The 21,071-nt window shown below is 37.9% G+C and overlaps 1 protein-coding gene across 11 annotated transcripts in view; it reads right to left on the bottom strand.

Annotated features, from left to right (window-relative positions):
* The window catches only part of LOC111169837 (histone-lysine N-methyltransferase, H3 lysine-36 specific), a 131,735-nt gene that overhangs the window by 13,073 nt on the left and 97,591 nt on the right, over positions 1-21,071 (bottom strand). For all 11 annotated transcript variants that reach the window (XM_022564369.3, XM_022564373.3, XM_022564368.3 and 8 more), the window contains 7 exons: positions 20,780-20,959; positions 13,103-13,259; positions 11,554-11,759; positions 8,512-8,624; positions 3,846-4,115; positions 2,103-2,219; positions 669-810 (listed from right to left, as the gene is read on the bottom strand). In XM_022564369.3, the coding sequence (XP_022420077.1) occupies positions 669-810; positions 2,103-2,219; positions 3,846-4,115; positions 8,512-8,624; positions 11,554-11,759; positions 13,103-13,259; positions 20,780-20,959 (1,185 nt within the window). The remainder of the gene's footprint in view (positions 1-668; positions 811-2,102; positions 2,220-3,845; positions 4,116-8,511; positions 8,625-11,553; positions 11,760-13,102; positions 13,260-20,779; positions 20,960-21,071) is intronic.

The raw sequence follows: 21,071 nt of genomic DNA, 5'->3' as shown, positions 1-21,071 counted from the left end.
AGGTCTGGAAATTTATTCCTTTAAAACCATCCAGGAAATTTCCTGGTGGTCCAGTGGTTAGGACTTGGTGCTTTCACTGTGGTGGCCCCTGGTTCAATCCCTGGTCGGGGAACTAAGATCCCACAAGCCGTGTGGCACGGCCAGAAAAAAACAAAAAAAACCCAAACATCCATGCCCAAACCTTGAAGACATCATGCTAAGTAAAAATGAGCTAGCCACAACAAAACAAATATTGTATGACTGCACTTGCATGAGACTCCCAGAGTAGCTAAAAAAATCACAGAGACAGAAGATAAAATGGTGGTTGCCCGGGGCTCGGGGAGGGGGGAAATGAGGGAGTTATTGGTTTAATGGGTATCTTCAGTTGGAGAAGATAAAAAGTTCTGGAGATAGATGGTGGTGGTGGTTGCACAACAATGTGAATGGACTTAATGCCACTGAACCGTACACTTAAAAATGGCTGAAATGGTAAATTTTATGTAACGTGTATTTTACCATACCACCACCAACAAAAAAAATACCTGGTACATGCTAAGTACCACCTGGAAAGTCTTTTATGTATCCTTGGGAATTTGCAACCTCATTTTGGATTACAGAACATATGGGATTTTTAGATAATAAAAACTGAAATCCCATTCCTAGCTCCAGAATCCTTAAATGATTCTTACCTGCTTTAATGTCACTCAATGCAAAAAGGCCAACACGGGTATCTCCATTCACAGACCACTTCTGTGTTTCACAGTTGGGCTGGCAGCAATGATTCATGAATCGAGCATAGTTTCCTTTGGGACCAGCATCAATAATACGATCCTAGAATTCCAAGAGATGTTGTTCAGCAGACCTCTACTATTATTGATTAAAATTAGAGTGATAATAAATAAGCTGGAGTTTCTATTTGTAAAGTTTGATTCTTCCAGAGGGGTGGTCTCAGAGTGTAGTCCCTTGACCAGCACTAGTATCACCACCTGGGAATCCGTTAGAAATGCAAATTCTTGGGTTGCACTCCAGATATACTAAAGCAGAAACTCTGAGGCCCAGCAATTTGTGTTAAGCCCACTAGGTGATTATGATATATGCTAAAGTTTGAGGACCACCATCCTAGAAATAGTAGCTTGTTCCATTCTCTAAATTAGGTAGTCCTGAACCCTGGCTACACATCAGAAATCACCTAAGATTTTAATAATGACATCAAGACCCCATCCCGAATGAAGATCAAGAGTATCTTGAGGTGAGAATCTCACAATCCATAAAAGTACAACTCGGTAAATACAAAGTTTCACACCAAGAAAGGTCTATTATAAAAGTTAAAGGAGGGTGGGGGAGAGGAACCTAGCAGAACGTAATACTCAGGTACAAAGAGGAATCTCAGTATACACAGAAACGAAACACATTAGGATGCTGGAGTTAGAAATAAATCCCATAAACAACAAGGTCCTACTGTATAGCACAGGGAACTATATTCAATATCCGGTGATAAACCATAATGCAAAAGAATATGTATAACTGAATCGCTTTGCTATACAGCAGAAATTAATACAACATTGTAAACGAAATATACTTCTATAAAATAGTAAAAAATAAAATAAAAATAAATAAATAAAACATGTTGGAAACACACACATACAAAAAAAGAAATCCCAAATATAATTCTAGACACCAGTGAAATGTAACTCATCAGAAATTCCAATAATTGGAGAGCTGACTTGGCTTTGTAAGCTGAGTTCTATAGTCAATTTATACGACCTTCTCAATGCACTAATTAAATACGAACAAATCAGTGTCTCAATCTGTAAAATAAAAGAATTATTATTTATTTTTCTGGCTTCAAGTTTTAATCTTATAGGAAAAACACTAAAAGACATAATCACTTACGTTGGACACTGAAAAATAACGCTAAAAGCAGCTGTATTGCCTTTTGTCATGGATGTACAGCTAGAAATGAGCAGCCTTACCTAACTCCAGGACCCTGATCAAGCAATCCCTATGAATATGGGGGAAAGACACTGTTTTGGACAGTGTATGACATGCCTATGAACACTATAGCTGGGACAACACTAATTCACAATCTTATAACAGTGGAAATAACACTTTTCATTACTTACTTTGTCTAAAGTGAGCATATAGAAATTAGTGATATCGTGTTCTTGGGCATAACGGATTCGAGCTCTGCACTCTTCTTCATCTATTAGCTCACCCACATATTCATTGACAAATTCACCCTGGAACAAGAAATAGCTCTTGACTTAAGTGACAAAAAGCATAACTGTGTTCACAGGTATACCTTATTTTAAAAAATTAATGAAAACAACAGATTCTCCAAAGCAATTCATGCACATTTAACTAGTCACTTTAACAAAGGTTTATTCAAGAAACCACAAAATATAAATATGATGCTTCAACTATTTGAAAATATGAACCTTCTCCCCACTCCTACCACAGCCAACAGCAGAAAACTTGGGATACACCTTAAGATCAACCAAAATGAAAGTAAGTAAATTAAAGCTCCACCATAATGGTGATATGGATAGCTGATCCATTTACCTGTCCAAGAACCTAAAAGTCAGTTTCACTAAACTATCCTCTTTTTCCTTGGAGCATGCCCTGCCTACTGCCCTTCCACATTTCACATCACTGTCCTCCTGACTCACTATACAATAGTCATACTGGCTTTCTCTCATGCTGTCCCCTCTACCTGAAATGCTTGAACACTCAACCAGCCTAAGCCAACAATTACTTATGTTTCAAGCCTCAATTTAAAACATTCTCAGGGACTTCCCTGGTGGTGCAGTGGTTAAGACTCCACACTCCCAATGCAGGGGGCCCGGGTTCGATCCCTGGTCAGGGAACTAGATCCCACATGCATGCCGCAACTAAGAGTTCACATGCCACAACTAAGGAGCCCACGTGACACAACTAAGGAGCCCTTGAGCTGCAACTAAGGAGCCTGCCTGCTGCAACTAAGACAGCGCAACAACAACAACAAAAAAAAAATAAAATAAAATTCTCAGAGACAAGCTAGTTTCAAGCCCTTTGCCACATGCCTCCAGAACCCTTTGTGTTTCCACACTGGGTGATTACTTGTTCAATGTCTCTCCGCATCTAGAATGTAAACTGTATGAAAGCATGGACCATGTCTCTCTTACTGAGCACTGCATCACACAGCAACATGCCTGACACACAGGCAATATATAATAGTTCCTTAGCAAATGACTAAAATAGACCACCCCATATTCGCTTCCTTTCCTAGAAACAAACTTCAATAAAATTCTTCAGAAGGTATAACCAGAGTAAGGTTTATTCTATTAAAATGTCAAATATAATTTATTCTACTCAAAGACTGTACAATACCATCTATTTATTAGAAACCTGCAGGTCCTTCCAAGTTTCAAGTTGAAGATGTTACTGCATTTTCATTAGAGAAGACCTAATCCTCTTCTCCTGCATGTTCCATGAACCCAAACCTATTTTTCTCTCAGTAAAAATAGATTTTATTTTATTAGTTGGTGATTAACACCTCTGTATCATGCTCTCATTATCCTAACTACAGGTTCCAGGATTTCTGCAAACGAGCAAACAAGGCCACAGTATCTCTATGAATTTCCCTCATTTTTATCATCCTCATACATAGTGAACATGATCAATACTTGAACTTTAGAAATAAAGGAGACCATCTATTTTCAAGCCTCTAATTTCTGGAAGGATTGGCAAGACATAAAAATAAGGTTAATCCTCACACAATATTATTTTCCTCCATGATCAATTTTATCATATTCATCAAGAACAATTACTCATATTAAGCAACTGCAAAGAAAAAAAATCTGAAAATTAAGAATAGGTTTCTTCACCTTTTTGATATCTGTTTTTGTCCGGAGACCCCAGCCCCTCTGTAATGTGCGAAAAATTTCAACCTCTGGATACTGGCGCTTAGTAAAGCACTGGTTTTGGCAGCGCCCTCCAGCAGGACATACTGTGGGGTGACACTCATAGAGCAGCATGCGGTTGATGCACTCGGAGTCTATCCCACAGGGGTTCTCATCAGTAGCTTTACAGTTGCAACGGGGAATTTCAGACAAGTCTGCAGTGAAGATCTGTACCCTGCCAATAGGACGGTTCACCTGGAGTAGAAACACATACTATAGTATAGCAGGCAAGTCAACACAAGACAATTTAGGACCTATGAAAGGCAGATTTCTTTCCTTTAAAGTCACATGCCACATTTTACATGATTTTGAATTATCAAGATTTAGCAGAATTATTCACAATAACTTAAATGTGGCAACAACACAAGTGTCCACCGACGAATTTAAGCAAAATGTGGTAAAAATAATGGAATCTCATTCAGCCTAAAAAGGAAGGAAATTTTGACACACGATATACAACATGGATGAACCCGGAGGATATTATGTTAAATGAAATAAGCCAGTCAAAACAGACAAATACTGATTCTACTTAGATACAAAGAGACAGAAAGTAGAATAATAGTTGCCAGGGGCTGAGAGGAGGGGAAAATGGGAAGCTACTGTTTATTGGGGTATAGATTTCAGTTTTACAAAATGTAAAGAGTTCTAAAGATGGATGGTGGCAACGGTTGCAAAACGTTATGAATGCATTTAATACCACTGAACTGTATACTTAAATATGGTTAAGATCAAAATTTTTATGTTATCTGTATTTTACCACAATTAAAAAACTGGAGGAGGGCTTCCCTGGTGGTGCAGTGGTTGAGAGTTCGCCTGCTGATGCAGGGGACACGGGTTCGTGCCCCGGTCCGGGAAGATCCCACATGCCGTGGAGCGGCTAGGCCCGTGAGCCAGGGCCGCTGAGCCTGTGTGTCCGGGGCCTGTGCTCCGCGACAGGAGAGGCCACAACAGTGAGAGGCCCGCGTACAGCAAAAAAACAAAAACCAAAAAAAAAAAACCTGGAGGAAATAAAGATTTAGGCAATTTGACATAAAAATAAAGCCTCACTTGATATGCAAAATGTAAATACCACAAATTTAAAAAATTCATCTCTTAAAAAAAATCATAATTTCAAGGCTGGTAAGCCAAGTAAATTGTAAAATGAGTTTCTGCTATTGCCACATGGTGGCGCCACTTTAGCTGCTACATTAAAAAAAAAAAATCACCATTCTCAACTGATATTTAACATGAAAAGGTCTCTGAGCAATCAGAGTCCTGTTTGTGAAGATGTATTTTAATATTGACTATCATAACTTGAAATCTTTTTAATAGACTATAGCAATGTCACCCAGGCATTCATTTTTAGTGGTGCTAGTACTGAAAACCACCGTGAAAATCCAGTGTGGTAAAACACAGAGGCCAAACAATTTCTGTGATTCTGAAGCCATTAGAATTTTCACAAATACTAACAACAATGTGGAGGAAAAAAAAAAAGATGTTCCACAACAGAGATGGATTTGTGCACTATAAGAATGGTCTCCCCTAATTGGGGAAGGAGGGAGAGGGGGAGAGACAGAGGGAGAGAGATGGGGAGGGAGAGGGAAGGAGGGAGGGAGGGAGGGAGGGAGGGAGAGAGAGAGAGAGAGAGAGAGAGAGAGAGAGAGAGAGGGAGGGAGGGAGGGAGGGAGTATGTGGGGGGCGCTGGGGAGTGGGAGTTTGGGGTTAGCAGATGCAAACTATTATATATAGAGTGGATAATAACAAGGTCCTACTGTATAGCACAGGGAACTGTATTCAATATCCTGTGATAAAACCATAATTAAAAAGAATATATATATGTGTATAACTGACTCATTTTGCTGTATGGCAGAAATTAACACAACATTGTAAATCAACTATACTTCAATAAAATAAAATAAAAATGAGTCTCCCCTACTTGATATTATTTCAGTGGGAACAGTCAAACCACGAGTCTTCAAAAACCCATCCTATACATAAAATTTGACTCCTCAGGAACTGCATGATTTTGACAAGTCACTTTTACTTGCAAGACTGTTGTGGGGAATAATCTGTTTGTAGAAGTATGCTGCCCTCAAACGTTCTCCAGAACAACTTAAAATGACGTAAGTCTCACTGCCAGATCTCTTCCCAGCTTCTTTAAAATAGTGATAAACAGTATTAACTTGTTAATGGAGGAACACCCTCACCATATGCAACTGGAAGTCACAAACCTACCGAGTAAGGCAAATTCTAAGGCCTAAACAAGGGCTGAGCTCAATCACCTGAGACTACAGGTCCTACATAAGGCATCTGAATATTCACCTCTGATTCAAGGTGAATACCTTTACCTGACACACTGCCATCCAAAAAAAGTTTCATCCTACTCCTTTTCTCTCTATAAAGGTATGTTTCAATCATTCCTCCTTGACATATGATCTAACCTGTTATTAATCCCAAATAAGTTTCTTGCCTAACACAACATAAAGCAAAAACAAAACCCCACACATGGTTAAGTTAAGAACAACACAGATATGTAATTGTAGTATTTACACTTGCTCTAGATCAGGGATTGACAAACTTTTTCTGTAAAGGGCCAGACAGTAAATATTTTATCTTTTGCAAGCCATAGATCTCTGGTGCATGTTGCTCAACTCTGCCACTATAGCTCGAAAGCAGCAATAGACAATATGTAAATGAATAAGCATAGCTGTGTGTCAATAAAGCTTTAATTATGGACACTAATATTTGAATTTTATAAAATCTTCATGTGTCAGGAAATAGTCTGTAAAAAACAAATTTTCCCAACCATACACAGTAGGCCAGATTTGGCCCATGGACCATAGTTTGCCAACTCCTATTCTAAATCTTTTGCCTGGAAATACGTTTTTGTTTTAAAGGTGGAGGAAAGAAGTTGGTGTCTAAATTCTGTGATTAGATCATGTATGGGACGTTAGTTGGTTTCTCAATATACAGGTTCAATACAGTTGACGGGCTACTCTCAAGGGCCTAACTTCTGCTATATGTGACATCTATGACTGTGGAAACAAATTACTTTCCCTTTTTCTGAGGATGAACTACACCTCAGTGTTATGTCTCCATGCACAGTAACTCCATTTAACTCTCAGTTCTACCATCAGGGTCCATTTAGACCCAATTTTAGGTTTTGTTTTGTTTTTTTCCCAACAGTTTTAACTATTCGTAAGGATTGATATTTTATATTTTATGACACTTTCTCAGAGGTCTTTCAAAAATCAAGAAGAAACTTTACTTATTAAAAAAGCTCATTCTATATTGCAACTACTAGGCAGGTCCATTAGACTTTTATAAATCTAATCTTTATTATGGAGTTTTAGTGTTCTTACTTTTCCTATATCTCATAATTCTTTACTAATTCATCATCACTCTTTGTTACTCATCAATGATTGCCAACTATGCTAAAAAAGACAAAAATAATAAGTGGAATGACAGAATCATAAAAACATGATGCAACAGTGAAACAGTCACAGTTTAGTTTCTGCACTGCATTACCCAAAGTACTACATCATCTTTCCAGAAAGTATAAAAGACTGGAGATAACATCTTTCAGTCTACTTTTAGTAGGGTTGCTATATTTAGCAAGTAAAAATCCAGGATACCCAACTGAATTTGAATGTCAGATAAAAAACAAATTGTTTTTTAGTTTAAGTATGTCCCATGGAATACTTGGGACATACTTAACACACTAGACTCTAAAAATTGATCTCTAAGTGAAAATCTCAGACTTCAGAAACTCAAAAAAAAAAAAAAGAAAAAAAAAATCAATGAGTACACAAATAATGCTTCTCTAATGACAAAATATATATATATATATATATATGGTCTTCCCATCCAGGAATGACATCATCACAAATATCTTGCAACAAGAACTTGGGCAATCTCATTTTGTTAATAGAGCTTATAGTATTCTTTCATGTGGTCTGATATTTGAGCACCAAAACTAACTTGATGAAAAGGTTTTTAAAAAAGAGGTTTCAGTAAATACTTACTAAAATTCCTAATAAGTTTTTTCCTCACTATTCCTTTATTTTTACTTCTGTAAAGTATTTATAAAAATGACTTAACAATATAAAAATATAAAGGGTCTACTGGACCCAGATGAGAAATGATGATGACTGTTTTACCAGGTACACTAGCATCAGGTACACTTAACATGTATTCTTGTGACCTTGGGAATCCTAGTCACACTGGCCACCTAAAATATCTTTACTATTAGCCATTACGAGAAGACTTACCATGTGTATTATTCACACTATCTCAGGGCCATTTATCATTTTTTATCAAGGCTCTTTTTTCCCTTTCAAACCACAAGGTGTTGACTGTGAACAGAATCTATTCCAATCCACTTTATGAAAAGACTTTCGAAAGCAACAGGAACAACACTGTATCAACACACAACTAATTTTATAAAGTGCACACAATGTGCTAGAAATGGTGCTCTGGCACTTTTTTCTTATCTTCTTTCAAGCTCATACCTCTACCTAAAAGCAACTGTGCTTGCGCTTCCAGTTCTCCTCATGAACAGAGCGGGAAGCAGGCAAGCTATTACAGGGTCTCTCCTGAGGTCTTTTCTCACCTTTATATGTTTATAAGGCGGTGGCTTCTTGTCATTCTTTCGATCTTCCTGCAGCTGTCTTAGCTCTTTTTGGGCCTTTAACTCCTCAAACCTTGCTGCAGCTTCCTGAAGAGCTAAGAAAACATACAGCACAGTCACTTAATCTCTGGGTAGTGTTACTTATTTCGCTTTTTCCCCCTTTTAAGTTGGAGAAAATTCACGTTTTAGACAAAAATCTAAGACATATATATGATTTCTATTTTCTAGTAAGTTATAGTCCCCAGAGTGTTCATATATGGCATTAAAATAAAACATAATCCATCATTAAATGGCACTATACAGACTACCAGTGTCAGAGGAAAACTTAAAACAAAGCTAAATAATTTGAAAAAGCCCACATATAACATCTCCTAACAACAACTAGACTGCATCTGCTCAGCAAAGTCACTGCCTTTATGCCTTTTTCCTCAGTTCTGAGTTTTCTGCTTCCACAAATAATGTGCCTCCTAGGTGTCCAGGTAACATGCCGTGTTCCTTTGGAAGAAATTAAAATTTGAAGTTTTCCTTTCCTTCTTCCCTATTGTCTGGAGCACCTATCCTACTCTTCTCCTAAAGCTCATTCTGTAAATATCAGTTATTAGCCTAATACAAAGATAGATCTTTGTAGCTAATCTGCGTTCAAGTCCTGAACTTTCATATGTTTAAAAGATTGTAGCGTCTGAAAAGTCTGAAAAAAATCTTAATCTCATTCTTCTCCACTTAAAACAAAATTTTAATTCATTATTCTTGACTCAGGTTAAAAACTCTTTAAAGAATTCCAAATTTTCCCACTTTCCTCTCTGTAGTTTTCCCCAAGCTCTGCCAGTTCTTTAAAGAAAATCTCCCCTCTAATCCACACCCCTTTCTCCATTTCCTTGTCACCATCTAGCAGACTTGATGTTGCCTGGAGTTGTTCCCTCCTTCATTCATCCTATTATTCAGCACGTCCTACCTAGTTTATCTACTTAATGTCTATCTAGTACCCATCATCCTCTCGACTCCATGCGCTATTCTCTGTGACAGTCTCATTATCTCTGCCTGAAATTACTAAAACAGCCATCTCGCTGACATTCCTGGCTACAACCTCTCACTTTCTACGGTCCTGACATTCTAGTCAGACTGAGATTTCTAAAATCTGCTCTGACCATGTAACTTAGCCACCTTTTCAGTAAAACAGTCCAGTGTTCCCCCAACCCCGTGCTTAAACCACAGCAAATACTTGGAGGTCACTAACTCATCACGTTCGACTCAATGTGTGCTTTCACATAGGCTGTCTTTTTGTTACAACATTTAAGTTGTTAACTTCCTCACAGTCAGTGTAGGGTTTAAGAGTTTGGATTCTGGAGCCCAACTATACTAGAGTTTGAAACTTTTCTCTATCACTTACTGGCACTGGAACCGTGTGCAACAAATTTAACCTTTTTTTTTTTTGGCCATGCCACGCAGCTTTCGGGATCTTAGTTTCCTGACTAGGGACTGAACCCGGGCCCCTGGCAGTGAAAGCACGGAGTCCTAACCACTGGACCACCAGGGAATTCCCCAAATTTAATTTTTATGTGCCTCAATTTCCTCATCTATAAGATAAAGATAATGGCATCTAACTTATAGGGTTGCTGCAAAGACTTAAAGCAGAAAACAAACTTTGAACGGGGCCTGGCAATCAACAACTGGTAACCATTATTATAGTTCTTCTTCAAAGTATCACTTAAGAAAGAAGCCATCCATGACTTCCAAACTTTGATCCCCAGCACTGTTTTGCTTCCTCTTGGTCTGCTCCCACAGCATACCATGCACACTTCTGCCACAGCACTCTCAAAGAATGGCATTTTGACTACCTGTATCTGTGTCCAATTCCCCCACAAAACTGTGTGTTCCTTGAAGGCAGAGGCCAGCCTAAGGTCAAGGTACAGAAAGAGCAGAACTGCAGAGCTTCAGCAGGCTCAGACTTGCAATATTGCCTACACTCCACTTTCGTCCCCAGCCTTGACGGTGGCCAGCTCTGTGCAAAGATGTTGGTCATTTGGTCCCTGACCATCTGAGACTATAAGACTCAAGACCCAAACTCCTGTAGTATTAGTACTGATAGTGCATATCTGCACAGAAAGCACACTGTCAACAGGTAAGTGAGGACCCCTGAAATAACATGAGGGCAACAAAACCTCTGTTGAACTTTTTCCTTATGGACATCATTCTCATTCCCCATCCAGGAAGTTTCACCTGCTTAGAATTTTATGGCACCTCACCAGGAAGTTTCACTTGTTTAAAATGCCCTCTTCACCTCACCATGCAAACAAAATCTTATACTTCAATGTCCAAATATATTCAAATAACAAGAGATACCTGTATTGCCTTTCAAAGGACAGCTAAAGGAAGAAGCTAATTATCATTGATGGGATACCAACTATATGCCCTTCAGGATGATTTTTGTATTATCTCATTGAATTCTCAAAGCAACCCTTACTCGTTATATTGGCAGAGAGAATGCTGTCAACCCCTCCTGGCCTCAAATACCCCCTCTCTCCTTCACTGTTAGGCCAGCTTACAAAAACCTCTTTGATTAGAACATTTATGCGCCTTTACCATCTTATGTTGCTCTATAATTTTGAGTGAATTTTATTTCTTCTCAACAAACTAAACAAACAAACAAACACCTCCTTGGAACAAATGTGGCTCTGCTAGATATTCTAGCCCTTGCCTTGCAAACTGTAGTGTTTATTCTACAAAACAGTTCCAAAGTTCTGGTACCTACCTGATGAGACACTGACAAAACAGAATTGGTAAGATAAGGAACTTCCCTTAAGGAAATTCTAGTTAAGTAAAGGTTAGGTTCAAAACTAATGAACTACATGGGTCAACTTCTCTGTAAAATCCTGTAGCCACAGCCACATACTGCCCCGGAAGGCAGAACATAGCTGCTAACGGAGCATATATGAATTCTAAAACATACAATTCTAACAGAGAGCAGATACGCGGGCAACAGAGGTCTGTGTTGGCCTGAGAAACAAAAAGGATAGATGAAGTTACCTTTTTTATATGTACCGTCCACTCCTTTGCCCATCTTATCCTTGCTGCTCACATCCCCCTCCATGTAGGGAAAGACTCGGGCCTGGTGAGTCCACAGATAGTCATTAGACCCAAAGAAGAGCACAGGGAACTCGCCCACATCATGTCTCATCTTGTCAATATTGGAAGGTACAGCTCGAGGATGGCAGATCTCAGCTGGCCACCACCTGGGAAAGGTGAAAAGAAGGAAGGAAACCTCTAGAAGGCTGCAAGGAATGAAAAAGAATCCTACTTTTGGGACAGGAATAAGGAAAAGCAATGTCTCTCTAACCCACATTAATGTCCAACCCAGAGCATTCTTACAATCTAACTAGAGAAGAAACAAGCAGTATGTGCCAAAAGGCTGAAGATGCCCACCCTCACGCACATGCTCAAATATACACACACACACTCCCTTAGACTGTTGTTCTACTTCAAGGAATCTATAAAAGGAAATAATTAGAGATATGAACAAAACTTTATGACTATAATGTCCATTGAAGTATTATCTGTAAGAATGAAAACCTGGAAAAATTTTAAATGTTCAACAGTAAGGGAACGACAGACGCTATACAATGAAATACAAATTGGCCTTTGAGAAGGAAACTACTACAACGACTTTTAGGAAGACAATTTGGCATTAGCTATTAAAGCTGGAAACCCTGACCCTGCTATTCTATCCTGAGAATGGCCTAGAGAAGCTCCCATGCATGTACATCATGAAACATTGATAAAATATTGATAGTCCAAACGTTAATGTGAGAATGGATAAATAACTACACCACACTGTATGACTATATAAAGGAACACTGTAGAACAATGAAGTACGAATGCGCTAGAGCACTGCACTAACCATAATATATCTCAGGAGCATAACAGTGAATGAAAAAAGCAAGCTGCAGGAAAATACAGCAACAATTCCTTTATATAAAGATCTAAAACATACAGAACAAAACACACATGTGGTAAACCTATATAACCAGGCAAAGAAATAAAAAACATAAAATGCAGTACAAGGTGCCAGTAAAGTACTATTTTTTTTAACTGGGAGGTACATACACAAGTTTTTCTTTAAAATCAAGCATGTTATAATATTTTTTGTACATTCCATATCCAATAAAAATAATTTTAAAAAGAAAAAGCAAGAAACAAAACTGGGTACAAAGAACGATAAGGCTAATTAATTATGTTGAAGGTGCATGTATTGGTGTGTCTGCAAGTAAATATGCCAAAATGTTAGCGATGTCTCTTCCTTGTTTGTGAGATTATGGGTTTGTTTTAATTCATGAAGTTCCTACAGAGGATATATATTATTCCTATAATTGCAAAACATAAAGCAAAGTCTTTTTCTTCTATAATGGATATTCCTATAATTGCAAAACATAAAGCAAAGTTTTTTTCTTCTATAATGGAAAATTAATGGGGGAGGGGGTGAACCTTGTTTAATCAGACCATTTTTAAAAAACAGTTAAGCACAAGAAACAGAGGCTGGTAAAAGAACTAAGTGCCAGTCTCCTTCATGCTTACTTACCTGTATCGTCCAACTTTTACCCAGACAATTTCCCTGTAATGTGGCTTTTTGCCTGCCTTACAGTCATTGCAATACCAGTTTCCTTCAGGGATATCAATGTTCAGGCATTCACGATGAAAAGCAGCAGGGCAAGAATCACAGCACAGAAGGCTGCCTCCTGTGGGAATCAAAAAATCTGGCACTAGAATCACAAGGCTGCATATAAGGACCCAGCTGAAACAGCTCTTGCTCAGCTCCTAACCAATTATTTATCTCCCAGCCAAGGGCTTAGTAATTTAATTATTCAGAAAGACTTTTCTCCAAGAGTATTCCCTCTCCAATGTACTTGAACCACACCCCTGGGGGTTTGTCAGATTTCACCCTTATTGGCAAAATTAGGTTAGGGCAATGAGGGCAGAAGTAAACCTCTAAAAGTCATATATGTACACACACACCCCCCCCCCACACACTTCTTCCTCTTCATTAAGAGACAACACACTATAAAGAGAGTATCAATGATACACAATGCCAGAGTATAAAGAGCACAAGCTTTAACTGATGTCAGACTTGAGCTCTAAGATCATATGACTTTGGGGAATTCTCTTTCTTTGCTGAGTTTTAATTTCTTCAGTGGTAAGGTATTTTCTACAATGAACAATAAATAATCACACTGTTTGAGAACTAACTAAGCTAAATAAATTGCCTAGTAGTGTCTGACACGTAAGTAGTCTCCACAAGGCCAGTTCCTTCCCTCTTTTTAAATTACATTTTAATCTTTTTTGTTTGGCACTCTCACAACACCTAAAGGCCCTCTGCAGAATAACATTTATAAATGCATAAACATAATACACAAAAGAACATAGATTATATTAAAATGATCAGAATGTTAGAACGAGAGATTAGAGTTATATATGTTTCCTTGTAATGCACAAATAAGAAGATGTAGCAGTAGTAATAATTGGAAACAAGACTTCAAGATATGTACAACAAAATTTACTGGTGACAAAAGTCACAGGTACTAATGTCCTTTGTAGCCTAAACTTCAGTTAGGTATAAGATCTACCCTCTCCATCCAAGTTTTCGGATACCAGATTAATTACATATATTGCAGTGATGATGAATTTCCACTTCTTAAAAGATTTTTACCCCAAGTGCCTCAATTTACATATCTGAATCTGAAATCCTCATGGTTGCAGATAATAAAGAATTTCAGGTAAAGAGGTTTCACATTTAAGGAATACAATAAATGCCTTATTTATCTTATGCCAGAAATGAGCATGCTTCAAACATGCTAGACTCAAGCACATAATTTCAAGTTTCATCCTGAAGAGACAGTGAGGGGTAAAGTCATAAGCAAGGTATATACTCATGTCTATCTTCTTGGTTTCACTGTGCTTCTCTTTCCTCATAAAAACCTACGAAAAACTTAATTTTCTGACACCCCATCCTTAAACGATTTCTACCGTGCCTTTTCTTTTTCTCAATAATCGAGAGTAGGCTCTTAAAACAAGCTTTGCGGTGTTTGTTTTGTTGGGGACAGGGATGTGCTTTTGAGACCCAACTCCTGCTTCAACTAGAGAAGCTCTCCTTTTACCTGTGTTGTACGCTGGAGATTGTAACACCTCAGATTCAGAGTGAGCTTTCATTTGGGAAGAAGGTCTGTTGCTACAAGTTCCAAGAACTTGTTTACTCAATACATATAGCCTGTACTCTATGCTTTCAAAGTCATATTTTGCTATTTTTGTGCATTTTGTGGATGAGGTAAACAATCTTTGCATGGGACATAGAGTGACACAGAGTCACATAAGTGACTGCCCCAATAATGGGATACCTTCTACAACATTCCTCTCTATGCTTAGTTATCTGCTGAGTCAAAATTTGATTAATAACAATTTGCCAACTACATGGCCTTGGTAGAAAAATCTTCCTTTTACTAAGCTGACATTCATGACAACTAGAAATATGTCATGTACAATAAGGCATTTGAATTAGGCCTTCAAAGAAGGCATGAAAAGAAATCTGGACAGAAGAATAACCAGTGAAGAACGGTCAATGGTGGCAAGCACAACAATTTTGCAGGGAAGGACATAATGGGATGAGCTAAGGGAGAATATGAAGAAAGAAACTGACAGGATTAGTCTGGGTGATGAGTGGGAGGCAGGCAGGAGGGTCTGTCTGGTGGGAGTAAAGGAAACATATAGGAGAAAGACAGGAAGACGAAAAGAGGGAAAACCACATGAACCATCATAAGAAACCAAAAGATGAAAAGGTGACATTTGGTAGAAGACAGTAAGAGAAAATAAGAGTTTAAACATATTCTTGAATTCTAGGAAACGATTATTTCCAATTAGCAATTTACCAAACTATTACCATAACACTCTGATAACCACCTTCGGTTTTCTCCTATATGTGAACAAACAAATGTCCCAAGACTCTACTCTTTCCTTGTCTTCTAACAGCAAGATAATCCTAGATAGTGGGATCAACAGTTCTTAGGCTTTTTGACCTCACGAACACTTTACAGTTTTGAAAAATAAGGAGATTCCCAGAGAGCTTTTGTTTTTTTTTGTTTTGTTTTGCGGTACGCGGGCCTCTCACTGCCGTGGCCTCTCCCGCTGCGGAGCACAGGCTCCGGACGCGCAGGCTCAGCGGCCATGGCTCACGGGCTCAGCCGCTCCGCGGCACGTGGGATCCTCCCGGACCGGGGCACGAACCCTTGTCCCCTGCATCGGCAGGCGGACTCTCAATCACTGTGCCACCAGGTAAGCCCCGAGCTTTTGTGTTTATGGGCTAAAAATACTGATTAATTCATTTAAAAGTAACAATAAATCTATTATGTTAACATAAATCACATTTTTATGAATAACTATATTTTCCAAAATGAACATTTTTTAATAAGCTCAGTGTTCTACATTTTATTTTTGTTCTCTTTTAAATTGAAGTGTAGTTGATTTAGAGTATTTCAGGTGTACAGCAAAGTGATTCACTTACACATACACACACACACACACACACACACACATATGTATTCTTTTTCAGATTCTTTTCCATTACAGGTTATTACAAAATACTGAATACAGTTCCCTGTGATATACAGTAGGAGCCTGTTGTTTATCTATTTCATATATGTGTACCTGTTAATCCAAAATTCCCAATTTATCCCTTCCCTCCCTTTTCCCTTTGGTAACCATAAGATTGTTTTCTATGTCTGTGAGTCTATTTCTGTTTTGTAAATAGGCTCACTTGTATCATTTTTTTTAGACTCCCCATATTAGTGATATCATATGATATTTGTCTTTCTCTGACTGACTGACTTCACTTAGTATGATAATCTATCTCTATCCATGTTGCTGCAAATGGCATTATTCATTCTTTTATATGGCTGAGTAATATTCCACTGTGTGTGTGTGCGTGCACGTGTGTGTGTGTATATACACATACACACACACACACACACATCTTCCTTCTCCATTCATCTGTCGATGGACACTTAAGTTGCTTCCATATCTTGGCTATTGTAAATGGTGCTATGAACACTGGGGTGCATGTATCTTTTTGAATTAGAATTTTCGTCTTTTTAGACATGTGCCCAAGAGTGGGATTGCTGGATCATATGGTAACTTTATTTTTAGTTTTTTTTTTTTGCGGTACACAGGCCTCTCACTGCTGTGGCCTCTGCCATTGCGGAGCACAGGCCCTGGATGCACAGGCTCAGCGGCCATGGCTCACGGGCCCAGCCGCTCCGCGGCATGTGGGATCCTCCCGGACCGGGGCACGAACCCACTTCCCTGGCATCGACAGGCGGACTCTCAACCACTGTGCCACCAGGGAAGCCCTATTTTTAGTTTTTTTAAGGAACCTCCATACTGTTCTCCATAGTGGCTGCACCAATTTACATTCCTACCAACAGTGTAGGAGGGTTCCCTTTTCTCCACACCCTCTTCAGTACTTGTTATTTGCAGACTTTTTGATGATGGCCATTCTGATCAGTGTCGGTGATGATCATATTTTTTTGCTAACATTTTTGCAAATATTTTTACTTAAATCTGTTGTAAAATGTTGTCTGGTTGATGTATATGAAGAAAATCTGGTCTCTCACAGATAAACAGGTAGAAAATGGCGTATTTTAATAACCTGTTCAATAACTACATATTCTTTGATACTATACACTAAAACTTCACAGGGTAAACCTTAGTTGCAGTGTCTAATCTGAAACTGCGTCAATATACTATTGATATGTTACTAATAGCTACTAATGTAACTATTACATTAAAATTCTTTAATCTGTCTTGCACTTTGAATGGATCTTTTACATATGCATGGTTTTTAACATCATGCATTGTTCATGTGGAAAATATTGGTTTGCTGAGTCTGGTAATCTTCCAAATGTTGATCTATTTCGTTATGTAATACTAAAATGTCACATTTATTAATATCCCCATGAGTTCATCAGTAAATACTAGGAAGCAGTTAAGCTCAGGGTGGGTAGATGACAGTTTTCCAAAATTCTAATTTTCACTTAAGAACTCAAATTTTATCACTGGCAACAATTTGCCAGTTGTTTTTCCTTGAATTGACAGGCTCCTTTTTATCCATTTTCAAGAAATGTCTGACAAATATCCAAGTATGAAGAGCCATAGTTTTTTAGTAATTTTTAAAATTAATTTATTTTTATTGGAGTATAGTTGATTTACATTTTTAGTAATGTTTAAGAGTAAAAATGGTGTTCCATGAACAAGGCAGCCAGTTCAGATTGCAACTCAATTGCATGAGTGCTTTAACTTAAGATAACCACCAGTATGCAACAGAACTGCTTTATGTATACTTCCCATTTTATCACACTGAATATTAAAACAATGTTCACATGACAGTTGAGATTTAATACATTATACTTACTTTTTAAAATCGAGGACATAGTTATATGAAATGTCCAAGTTTTTACTGCAAGTGTGTGGTGACACAGAATTCAATGACTGCTATTACTTGTACAGTTTAGGGCCATCACCCTGATTTGCACTAAGGTGCTAGCAGTTTTACTCACTATTGGCTTTGCACCATCTGTGCAAATGTCAACAAAGAAAAAAGGCAAGTAACATCTTGGTATTATTATGAAAAGAATTATGATCTCATGGAGGCTCCTGAAAGGGTCTCTGGATCTTCTCCACTTCCCAAAGATCAAGATCTGAGAGCCACTGCTGCAGCTACTAAGTTTTCTTGGGGACTAAGTTTTCATTATGAGTATCCATTATTATGCCACAAGTTAGGACTGCCAACACAAAGGAGCCTCTACTCTGAAAACATCTCATTCCACTATGGAATGAAAAACAGTCTAATGCTGAAACTGTTTCATCTCCCCATCTTCACAAAACATGTAAAATATTTAGAGCCTACATTTCAGCCTCCCAGACATCTATTTTCATTCTAAGAGCAGAACTATAGAATGTTGTATTTAAATGCTATTAAATATCAAAATTGTCTTTAACTTTCTTCTAAACAAAAGACAGGTGGTATAATGATAAACAGGCAGCAGTGTTCACCACAGTTTTATAAGGAACAGATATTATAAAAGCAAAAAAGAATGTATGATACAGGAGAATCACAAAGCTAACATATCTAAAACCAAAAACAGCATAGTACTTTGTGCACTAAAACATCCCTAAACATCCCTAACTATATCAAAATTCCACCCACATGACTGCACTTAATACTCTATTTTATTTATTCTATATTAGAACTAGTTTGAGGATTACAACTATGTCCTGATGCAAACTCCAGTCATGTTACATAAATCTTAAGAGCAACAACAGCAACAACAACAAAAAAGTCCCTATTGACCATTTTCAATCATATAAAGGAGTCATAAAACTTCTTTTATGGCTTTAGCACTATTTAGTATATACCAATTTCTCAAAAGGGATGCTAATTCAATTACACATGTTGACTCTTTTTAAAATTAGTCCTTCAGAATGTTCATAACCAGCCAAATTTTTGTGAAATTGCATCACCAATAAGTAGATCTTGAAAAACAGAAAAGTCAAGGAAATTGTTTCCCCCAAATTACTAATCAACAAAATTTAGTCAATTTGAAAAGGAAATGAAAAAACTGTGTAAGAGAACTGGTGCCACCCTCAACACTATAAAACAGGGGAGCAATGTCCACAAAAGTTTTGGAAAAAGAACAAGCAGTCTAAGATCTTATAGTAACCCAATGTGTGCTTCTAGAACAGAGGCAAATGAACAACAGTCTCAAGCGGAGAAATGTAGGACCTGTGGGTGTTTCTCAGAAGTTCGGCCAACCAAGAGAAAAATTTAAATACAGAATTCAGAACTACAAGCACCCCAGTAAATAGACTGGTGGAGTACTAAATCCTCCACCTAACAAAATAGCAAAAATCAGGCTGTGAGGAGTGGAAAGGAAAGAAAATGTTTAAGAAGGATAATATTGACGTTGCTCTAAATTAGGAGAAGTATGTTTTAAGTAGGGGTTGGAGAGGGGGGAGATACAGATAAAGACATAAAATTTATTTGTCCTCCACTGAAGACCTTGTAGGAACTATTATCCCTTACAATGAGAAAATATTTAACAGAAGTTCATAAATTCTTTTACTTTCACCTTGTTTATTCCCTTTAAACTAATATAAAATTGATTTTAGAAAAACCACACACAATTACCTGATAACAGCATCTTCTAGACTTGTCCCTATCCAGATATCTACCCTTTCTATCTGCTTATATGCACATATGTCTGGAGTATTATCACTTAATATTAAGCAATGGTTTTTTCTGATGTAGGACTTGGGGTTATTTAAGGTTTTTAAAATTTCTTTCTTATTTTATTTTTTTACCTCCAGTTTATTTTTTTTTTTTTGCGGTACGCGGGCCTCTCACTGTTGTGGCCTCTCCCATTGCGGAGCACAGGCTCCGGACGCACAGGCTCAGCGGCCATGGCTCACGGGCCCAGCCGCTCCACGGCATGTGGGATCTTCCTGGACCGGGGCACAAACCCGTGTCCCCTCCATCGGCAGGCGGAGTCTCAACCACTGCGCCTCCAGTTTATTTTTTACTTTTTTCCCCAGTTTTATTGAGATATCATTAACACATAATATTGTGTAAACTTAAAGTGTACTATATGTACTTGATATGTGTATATACTGTGAAGTGATCACCACAATAAGATTAGGTAACATATTCAACAACTCACATAGTTAAAATTTTAAGGTGTGTGTGTGTGTGTGTGTGTGTGTGTGTGTGAGACAGAGAGTGAGACAGAGAGAGAGAGAGAACTTAGAAGATCTACTCTCACAGCAACTTTCAAATATACAATACAGTATTGTTAACTATAGTCACCATGCTGTGTATTACATCCCCCAAATTTATTCATCTTATAATTGGAAGTTTGTACCATCTGACCACATTCCCCCATTTTCTAAAAACAATTTTGTTTCCTTTCTCTTTTCTTTAAGTTGCTTCAATTGTTTATCATTTTGTTAAAATTAAGTCATTATTCAAAATAACAAAAATAAAACCCTCTCTATTGGGGAACAAAACCACTGTACTGTTATGTTATCAATAATTAAGGACATCACTTCCCAGTATTTCTTCTAATGGCAATGTGAACAAAACTATACTTTTGTTTCAATTAAAATACTGCATTCATCTCTTTTTAGACTATTCGTACATCAGGAAGTCATGTCTTACCTTCTGAGCACACAAAACACCAGCTAACATTAACATGCTCATGATTTCGGCAGCCACGTCTGGGAGTAAAGTGATTAGGGCAGATGATGCTATTGGATGCAAGGATCTTTGACCCAGCAGCCAGGCAAAAGTCATTGGCATGGTATGCCACTGGGCAGCGGACACAGCGCATCAGTCGACCTAAAAATAAGAGAAAAACCAGGGAGAGACAAAAGAAAAAGGGATTAAATATAAAAACGATGTGAGTTATTCAAGTTTATTTGCTAGCACTGGGAAAATGCCACAAACAAAT

The sequence above is a fragment of the Delphinapterus leucas genome, chromosome 3, assembly GCF_059928025.1.
Source record: "Delphinapterus leucas isolate spDelLeu-1000000601 "Yukka" chromosome 3, BTC_Dleu_Yukka2, whole genome shotgun sequence".
Classification (NCBI taxonomy): domain Eukaryota; kingdom Metazoa; phylum Chordata; class Mammalia; order Artiodactyla; family Monodontidae; genus Delphinapterus; species Delphinapterus leucas.
Note: the sequence above shows the minus strand (reverse complement) of the source record. Positions and strands in the feature narration are given on the sequence as shown.